The sequence below is a fragment of the Psittacula echo genome (genome assembly GCF_963264785.1).
Source record: "Psittacula echo genome assembly, chromosome: 1".
Taxonomy (NCBI): Eukaryota; Metazoa; Chordata; class Aves; order Psittaciformes; family Psittacidae; genus Psittacula; species Psittacula echo.
The window spans coordinates 124,716,312-124,726,196 of record NC_137735.1 but is presented as its reverse complement, the minus strand read 5'-3'; the positions used below and the strand labels follow the sequence as shown (position 1 = coordinate 124,726,196).

Here is a 9,885-nt window from a genome sequence, read left to right as displayed (position 1 = left end):
TGGCATAGAATCACAGACTGGATTGGGTTGGAAGGGACCTTAAATATCATCTAGTTCCAACCCCCCTGCCATGGCATAAAACAAATAAAATCATGCTGCCCCTTTAGCCACACCTTTGGTTCAACAGTTGCCAAGGAATGAGTCTCCTGGAAGCTGCACATCTGGAGCAGGCAGAAAGCAGTGAGGACAGTAGCTGTGTTCAGCTGGGCATGTCCTCTACTGGCTGTAGGAAGGCTGGAAGGAGCAGAGCTGCACAACCTCACAGCTGGACTGTCGTGATCCATGTCTACATGTTTAGATGTTTCTGCACCATGCCCCTGTGCAGGAAAGACTTGCTCTGCTGTAAAGGAAGCCAAAAGTTCCCTTGCCACTTCCTGTCTGGGGTACTGCCCTGGTATACACCTGTCAGTGTTTCTGCACACCCACTCCTGAGCCCACCACTAGGGTGGATCTTAACTGAAAATGCTGGAACTGGGCCCCAAAGTTTCTCACATTATACTTCCAGGTTAACCACTTGCACTAGAACCATCTCAGCCTCACAGCATTCCCTGAATACACCATCTTTCAAAATGCAAATATGGCTGAGGAAAAACATGAATTTTGCCCTTCATCTATCTTTATATTTGGGTTGCTGGCTACCAGAGCCTCCATAGACAAGACATCACAGTTGCAGACAGATAAGCAGTTTCTTTTCCACACTCCAGTGACCATGGTGGCAGTACCCAAAATGACCTACCTGTGAGAGAGCCAAGTTCAGCTTTTTCTTCCAAACTGGGCAGATCAGGATGCTTTTTTAAAAAAATCCCCACTGCAAAAGTAAGAACATGGGTATATCTCTTAAAAAGAGCAGCTATTTTCCTCCCCACTTGTCTTTTTGCCACTCTTTCGTGCGGGAACAAAGCCTCAAGCTCCGTGTACTTCAAAGTCCCATCTGAAAATAGGATGGCAAGCAGCACACAGGCAGCAGGACCTACTCTGTACACTCTGTTGCCCAGGGCTCCCTCACGAGCAGGGAGCCTGCCAGTGTCTGCCCCACTGAAGCCATGTGCAGTTAGAGTCTGCTACTGCAAAGTGAGACACAGGACAGGAAAACAGCATACACTGCTGTGTCCGGGGACCAAAAGTGAGCTCAGGAGGAATCTCTCCTGCTTAATCTATGCATGGTCTCCGGGACAGCAAACAGTATGAAAGTCCTTAAAGTTCAAAACATTCACAGCAGTATCATTTAACTATTCTTCAGCAGCTTTAAGGAAATACCGTAGAAAAGCTTCATTAAGAAACCTGTAAATCACTGGAGCTTAGGGGAAAAAAATCTCTAAACATGGTATCTTTTACAACATGGTATCTTTCAAAAAAAAGCCTGAAAGTCAAGGATCCAAAGCTAAACCAGTACTGCATCTCATTTTAAGCACATGCAAAAATCCCGATATTTAACTCTGATGATCAAACCACTCTGAGTTGTTCACAGTTTGTGCCCATGAATTCCATGCGATAAATGCAAAATACAGCCTTTGGGTACATTTTTGTAAGTCCGTAAACTCTAAAGTCAGTTTAAGGAGATAATTTGCAACAGGTCAAGCTGTTCTGGAAATACCAACAAAACCTTTAAAGCCTTCCAAATCCATTTTATTTTCTATTCTTTACTTTTTTATACAAGTGTTAGAACCGGTAAGCCACAGTTGGTACAAAAGCACCAACAGTGAGACCATGAAGCCAGTTACTATCCAGATACGGGCTTTTAGGTTTGGTTTAACTTGTCTAGAGGAATATGAATAAGCTTGCTTGATTTTCCAGTTTAAGTTAATCCTTGAAACCTGTCAACCATAACAACTGAAAAAGATTAAACGCAATGGGAAGCCTTTTCACCTCCTAACAACAGAAGGACAAGACTTCCTGAAGTCTGTTAAGAGTTTTACCAGGATGGGATTTGATGGTAAAGCCTCAGGTGCCTCAGCTGTGGGTTCTAACTTAAAAAAGCAGACTTCCATGGAAGTATATATAATTTAAGGCTAGGCTGCCACCAAGCTGAGCTATCTTTTCCTGCACTGCAACTCAAGACAACCAGGCACCTAGCAGATGCAGGTTTTTGTAGGGTACTTTCAGCTAGATCAAGGCTCTTGAAATGAAATGCCAACCTGCAACCAGTCCTACACTTGTTTTCAACTTTTTAAACAACCAACAAGGGAACACCTGTGCCAGTCCTCTGCAGTAAAAGGGGCCTCTTCCAGTCCAATTTAGAAAACCAAGGACCCTCCCTCCCCTAAGACACCCATGCTCCTTCCCTGGCTATGGTCAGACTCCTCCATACTGGCTTCTAGCTCTGCACTCTTCTACTGAAGCACCCATTCGCACTGTGAGAACAGGCATTTAAACTCCAGTATTGCAGCACCTCCTGCTGAAATTAGTCCTTTTGCTGTTTGAGAGATCTGAACTAACAAGCTGACACTTAACTTCCATCTCCCCTCTACACAGTAAACTACTGCTTAGTTGGTGTTTCTAAAAATCTTTTCACAGTGCTGTAAAAAGCTTATCACGAAAACCATCAGCTCAATAGTTTGTAACTTCTTAATACGATATTCTCAGTGAAGTATCTGTTAAAGTAGTATTTTCCTGATTCCACAAGTAATTAAACTCGTACTTATGAATATGCAGAGCAATGTGAGCATTTTTTTCCCTAACAATTATGTCCCAATAAATGATCACATAACTGAGAGGCATGCTAAAGCTAATGTTATCTCCTGCCCTAAAGGGCAAGCATCTCAGCTATTTCTCAATGCACACGTACTGGCTATTTAACCACATGTATTCTAAATTCTTATTTATACATGTAATAAAGGAAATAGCTATGTTTTCCCTTACTAGGTTAGTGACCTTTTATTTGAAACTAAGAGCAGAGAGCTGCAGTATTCTAGTATAATCATTTCCACTGCATGTACAGATCATCAGAATTCCAAAACCCAGCAAAAGCACTCCAACACAATCATTAAATTGGTGGTGCTCTACCACCTCCTAATCATTACATTTGCTTCTTTAATCTCAGATGTATGAAAGAAGCAACATCTGCTCTTCCAGTGAACTTCATCACAATTTGCATTTTCAGGAAACTAAAACCCTCTAAACTTCCTTTAAAAAGTAAACTTCCTTTAAAAAAGGGGAAGGGCATCAAAAAAAGGGAAGAAAAAGTAAAAAGAAAAAAGAGAAACACAATTTCTTAGACTTTCCTGCAAGCAACAAATAAATTAAGAATATATTTAAAGAAAGATAACAAGACTTTGTGCTTTCCCTGCAGCACATTCCGTGTGGAAAGCCACTTGCTTTTGCTTTGTACCACATTCTGTCTAACAGCCTCCAGGATAATGCTAGTAAATGACGTTTATTAATGGCATTAATGGCAAATCTTAATAGATTATGGTTTATCTAATTCTCACACGAAGCTGTAAGCTTGTTTCCTGGAAAACAACATGCAAGCTATGCAACAGATGACTAATTAGAGGATTTAAGAACAATGTATTAAAATATTTATTAACACCAAGACAAAATACGCAAAAATAATCAGCTTTTACAGAAACAAAAGCATAATATAGTAATAAATCTTACCCATTTTCAAAAGTTATCACCATAACCAAGGCTGCATATAGTCTGGTAGTCTTTCATAGAAGAATTACCTTGAACTTCCACAGAGTTCTCTGACCCTAATGTTTTAACATCCTGCACCAAGCTCCTGAACGTTTCTATCACAAACCTTCCCTTAAAGCAGACAGGTATTATCCAAATATACTCTCTTATTTTCTCAAACAACAGAGCAGTGCAGACTTTCTTCACCAACCATGGCAATTCTGCATAGCTGCTTCAGGTGCACTAATTAAACTTTACTTATGAAGAGAATGCTCTTTCTACCTAGTCGTTTCTTGTCCAGATTATACTGATAGCAAGACATCTCAAATCTTCCAAGTGTGAAAGTGTTCATTAACACAGGAGAAAAGTGAGAAAATCTTGGGGTGGTGAATTATTTTTTCTTTTTTTTCTTTTCATCTGCTGCCATTTTTAATTTGACTTCTTCCATAGGAAGTGCTCCTAATTTCTTCTTCTTTGCATTCTTTACCTTTTCCTTGATGGCTGCGATATCAATCTTTTTCTCAGTGGAGGCTACATAGTAAAAAATACAAAGACAACAGACATGAATTTTACTTTTCTCTAAATTTTAACAGTCTACAAGATGACTTCATACATAAACACAGTGAACCGCATCCAGTGAACCAGCATTGCCTGGGACTCATTTTATGTTCACTGTTGATTTTATGAACTATTCTAATAATAATTTTTGTTGAAAACAGTATTATACACAAAAATTTCTTTCAACAGAATTCAGAGAACAGTCATATAAAAATAAAAAAACTCAGAAAAAGCCCTATACAGCTGCATTTGAACAGAGATGCCACATGCTAGATGTATGAATACCTGTGTAAGAGACTTCTACAAGGAGTGCCAGGGTTAAGCTACAAGTTAAGCACTTAATGCCAAGCAACATGAATAACCTACTCTATAGTTAAGCGATGGCAATTTTATTTTAGGGCGTAAGTCATGAATCTGGATCCAACTCTCCTGTCTTACACAGTCTTTTGATCTCAGTTCTTCTCTACAAACTACTTGCTCTTGGAAGACTTAAGGATTTCAGGTCAAAATACGTAGCAGCTAGAAAAGCACAGTATTTGAAATGCAGCATAGTCTTTTGCAGGATGACTGAAAATTTACTGCCGTCAAAAAAAGTACTGCAGAACACAGGCTTTTCGATAAAAGTGAACTTTTCAGTTCATAAGAAACCGTGTAATATACACTGTAAGAATATGTAGGTAGCATAGCTAATACAAAAGATACATCATATATCTAATGTAATGAATGAGTATGTAGTATAATCAATGAATCTGGAAAACTGAAGACTTGTATCTTTAGTGCATAAAACCCAAATCATTGAGAACACAAGTTCTCACTCTGCATACAGAGTGGTTTTGGTTTAACTTTTAGAAAAGCTATTTACCCTGTCTTATACCAACACTTACCTATGGCATAAGTTTTCAAGTAAGTATTGCTTTTGGGTTTCTTTTTCTTAACAGAAAAGCTATTTGAATGCAAAAGTTATGGCAGCTTCACTACAAAACTGAAAGCAAAAAATTGATGTAACCAGAAGTAAGCTGGCCATCCCAGTATCTCCATCAGGAAAATGTTCTATGGGGAACCATCATTTTATAGATATAGAATTATGGCCTGCATGATCTACCTTCTGTCCCTGGCATCTACAGGCATGGATTTACCCACTAGGATTTTTTTTGCATGACCTTTTTTATTTCCTACAGCTATACCTCTGCAAAATTCACTCAGCCTAGGAATCAACAGCAGATGATTTTAGAGGTTTTAGAAGGGGGGGGGGAGGGGGGAAGAAACCAATGGTTACCTTTCTTTGTTTTCACAGCTGGCTTTTCCTTTGGTGGAATAAAAGCTTTATTTCTTTCTTCTTGTCTTTTCTTGAGTGCATCTGCTTGCTTTGCCTAAAGTTACCAATAAAAAGGTCAAATTATCAGTAAAGCAGGGCAAAACGGACACTCAAAAAAAAAAAAAAAAACCCCAACAAAATAAAACAAAACAAAACCAAGTAAGCAGTCAAATACTCTTTAACTGAACAGTGAGTTAGAACAACTTTACCTTTATCTCTTCCACTCGCTTTCGTTTCTTCTGTCTTTCTTTCAAGAAGTATTCACCGCTTGCCAATTCTTTATCAATCTGTGTAAGACAAGTATCAGGGAGCTTTAGGTTATTATGCACTATAAGCCAGATGTACAGGCTCAGGAAATCGGAACTAGATGGAGAAGGCCTTCCAACCTCTTGTTAACAAGAACATGATTTCAAGTTTTGCTATATTACTGCATATATTTATATTGCCCTATATATATTTATAACCAAATAAAGCTTCATCTGACCTGGCTTTCCGGCTGCGGAGGTGGGAATGGCGTGTACTCCTTCTTGGTATTTTTCTTCTTCGGCTCCTTGCGTTTTTTCAAGTTCTTCCGCTTGAACTTTGGCAAAAATCTGTCCCAACTTTGTGACCTCAGTACAGGATCTTTTGCTAATTCCCTTTTGATCATCAAAGTCTTCAGTAGTTTTAGAATGTCACAAAGAAGTTATTAAAAAAATAGTATTATAGTAGTAGCCAAGAGCTCCAAACTACGAGTTTTACTAATCTTTCTTAGAATGAATACTCTACATCCAAATCTTCCATCTCTCACTTCAGTATAAGCACAGGGGTTTAATTATGAACACCAGGCCCAGAAAGACAGGTATGTCTCAAAGCAGGGACGGAACGCATTGGAGGAGGTGCCTCAGTTTAAATAAGCAAGTATCAAGCAAACAATCAAAGGGAGGAAAGTTTATAGATGCTATTCCTTTGACGTTTTCTGAGATGCTGCTAATGATATTATGGTAATATATCCTGGTACAAGTCTCAAAAAATAGGTTACCACACAGCAACATGGAAATTATCAACATACAACTCTCTGAGAAAAAACAGTACTTTCTTGTAAGCAAAGATGCACAGTGGACCATGCTAACCTTAATATTATATATGGGATGTATATTCTTCATTGTGTCCAGAACAACTTTTCTGACCTGTATTTAAGAAAAAAAAAAAAAAAAAAAGAACAGAAAACTCAGCAAGTATTTTGCATTCTAATCAGTTAAATTACCAGGTATATGATCTTTCTTCCTCTCCCAGCCACTACCCTTCAAAGTAGGTAGATTTAAAAAGCTAACACACATGGTTAACCAGAAGGCACAGCACTTCAGAAATATCAATAATCTTGTCATGTTTCTAATACACTCCAGCACACCCCACAAACATCACTTCCATGTTACCATGGATTTTATGGTGTCATGAGAAACTTGGTTTTGACAAGCATTTTTCTCCTACATAGTTATTAAAATTTTTTTTTTATTAAATATATATTTTAAGGTTATATATCATGAATTCTGCAGTATTTCCATTCTTACACCTCTTGTCCAAAACTACCAAAAGTCTTGCCAAAAAAAAAAATCTCAAAACAGTAGTTCACAAATACTTTTTTACTTCTAAGACAGAAAGACCTCAGAGTTGAAGCAAAATTCAGCAGCTAAGATGCTCAGACTACACATATTCATGTAAAAGTATCTCACACATATCTGAAAAGTCAGTGAGATATTCCTGAGATTGCCAGATTTTGTCCTTGAGCTTGGAACAAAAGTCTGCTACACAAATGGCTCATCTGCCTCCCCTTACCTCTTTTAGCCCACTGAAGGGTCCAAGAGCTGAAACAGTGTTGCCTTGCACCATAATATAACAGTTTGTTAACAGTTCAAGGGCCTATCAAAAAAAAAAAAAAAAAAGAAATTAATTAAGTATAAACTAAAGACCTTGCTCAAATTTGGGTCTAAGAATTGTCTGGTTACTACACCTATATGAAATACCTTCAGAGTAGATCCTTTTGGCCCAAGAAGTCGTCCTCTTCTTTTTATAAAAGTGTCTCTCTTCCTCACCAGAGTGCCTATCTTAATGATATCACATGCAACATCATCCTGAAGGATACGAACTGCCTGAAGAGACAAGAAGCAGGCAATATTATCTGAATGTATCATTCAGAAGAGTCAAAAGAATACTTCAGTTTATTCTTCTCACTTTGCTTTCACATATATTTACTTTAAATATGTATTTTATTTTACTTGACTCACTTGAAAAATCCCACATTTTGAAAACATACTATTTTATAGGTATTATAATAGAATTTGATACAAGCTTCCAGGATTTAACTCAGACCTGTTCAAATGGAACACTTCTTGCCAGAAGTTTTATTAAATCTCTAGCCCTGATAATTGCATATGGATCAAAAGTCTTCTTAGTGGTAGTGACAGTCATGCTTCCTTCAATTAGATCCAGCGCTGCATTCACATACTGCAATATTTGAACAGAAACAGTGAGTCAGCCTCTAAATAAGAACCTCAGAATTCATCTTTGGCAGTAAGATGCTCACAAACAGAACGCTACATATGGAATATAGATCCATTTTCCAAAATTTCTTAAATGACTTTCAGCTTATGGAAATTCGCACACACTCCTTGTGAGAGAAGGTCGATGACCTCTTCTCCTAAGTAACAGGACAAGAGGTAACCGCCCCAAGCTGCACCAGGGGCAGTTTAGGTTTGGATATTCAGAAAGATTTCTTCACTGAAAGGGTGCTCAGGCATTGGAACAGGCTGTCCAGGGAAGCAGTGGAATCATCATCCCTGGAAGTGTTCAAAAACTGTGTAGGCAAGGCCCGCAGTGACATGGTTTAGTGGTGGACTTGGCAGTGCCAGGGTAAAGGTTGGACGTGATGATCTTAAAGGTCTTTTCCAACCTGGGTGATTCTATGAATAAAGACCAAACATAGGCATCACAAGGCCCAAACCAGCACCTCCATTGTCTCTCTGAATTCAGGTACAACAAAGCTGTCAGTGTCTGGATGCTGAGACACTTGCTGCTTCAGAAAACTTTGCTGCCAGCATCTGTAAAGATGTAAAGAACTGCAAGTATGGCTACACAGACCTTCACTGATCTTGATGCCGATAAAAAATTACACTACCAATTCTAAATGCAAGCATAGTAGAAATATACACAAATACTGCATCAGAAAAGCAACCTGCACTATTTTTATAAGCTTAAGTAAGGCCTGTATCTCCTAAAAGATAAAACATAGTCTCACAATGAGTAAATGTTCATACATGTTCACCCAACGCTTTCTGGACCAGTGGCCAGCATTCTTTCAAGTACGCTTCTCTGTACTTTGGGAATAACGTTGCAAAACTGCTTTCTTCCAGCAGCCCTTTGGGATTATCCTCTCTTGTAAAGGCTGGCTCTTTCCATCCATCTGGCACAGTGAGAAGTTCAGACTCATCAACTGCTATAAGTACAGAAAAAAAAAAAGAGGTTGTTTTGCATCTCTTCTGACCTTAAAGTTAAGTTACTGCTTTAAGCTATTTATTTAACAGAGGAATTTTCTCAGCTGAGATGCGCGTTGTGGATGGCATATTACATAAGAAGGAGACCTAGGCTGAAGCGAACAACCAGAGCACTATAAGGAGAGGCACATCCCCAAAAGGCCCCACCGCTGTGCAGCCCTTACACCCACAGCCTCCTCTGTGCCAGGCAGGCCGGGAAGCAGCCTGCCTTCCCCACGCTGCCTCTCCGCTTACACGAAACCGCAGTCAAGCTCCTCAGCCCCCGGTTGTGTATGGAAACCGGAGGGACCCCCAGCGCCGGGATAGAGCAGCAGGCCCGCTGCCACGGGGTGTGCAGCCCTCAGGCTTCCCAGAAAACCAGGTACCAGCCCTGCGCGGCCGCTAACCCCGCTCCTACTTGCGGCTGCTTTCTTTTTGCTTCTATGTTTCGGCTTTTCCTTTTGCTTCGGCGCGGCCACCTCAGGATCATCATCCGCCATCTCTGACCACACGCTGCCTCCCGTCACCCGGCACCGGAAGCAGCGTGACCGGAAGGAGCGGGTACCGTGGCTGCGGTGCATGCCGGGAGCGGTAGTCCCAGCTGGCCTGAGGGAGAACGGGATGGGCGATCAGGGCGCGCTGCAGTGGCTCAGTGGCAACTGCTACGGTTTGAGAGTGGCTTTACGGTTTGCATGCAGAACAACACGCATTTTCCTACCGGGCTGTTCTTCTCTGGGAGCAAAAGAGTGGAAATGTAGGGGGTGCGAACAGGCAGGGATGCGCTCTGCCCCCAGCGAGGTGCAGTGCTGGCCGCTGCTGCTTGTGAGCACAGAGGATTGCCGCAGCTCACTTCAGGGTCGCTTTACCCCAAGCTGTGCCTGCGCCTGG

General features: G+C 40.4%; 1 protein-coding gene across 1 annotated transcript; it reads right to left on the bottom strand.

Moving 5' to 3' along the window:
* Window positions 1-3,532: 3,532 nt before the first annotated feature.
* Window positions 3,533-9,514, bottom strand: KRR1 (KRR1 small subunit processome component homolog). The gene is made up of 10 exons (XM_080623145.1): window positions 9,416-9,514; window positions 8,782-8,960; window positions 7,838-7,972; window positions 7,492-7,617; window positions 7,304-7,387; window positions 6,601-6,657; window positions 5,973-6,143; window positions 5,698-5,775; window positions 5,450-5,543; window positions 3,533-4,146 (listed from the first exon to the last, which is right to left on the bottom strand). Exons 1-10 carry the CDS (start codon window positions 9,495-9,497, stop codon window positions 4,007-4,009), a joined length of 1,146 nt encoding a protein of 381 aa, XP_080479271.1. The 5' UTR covers window positions 9,498-9,514; the 3' UTR covers window positions 3,533-4,006.
* Window positions 9,515-9,885: the final 371 nt, after the last annotated feature.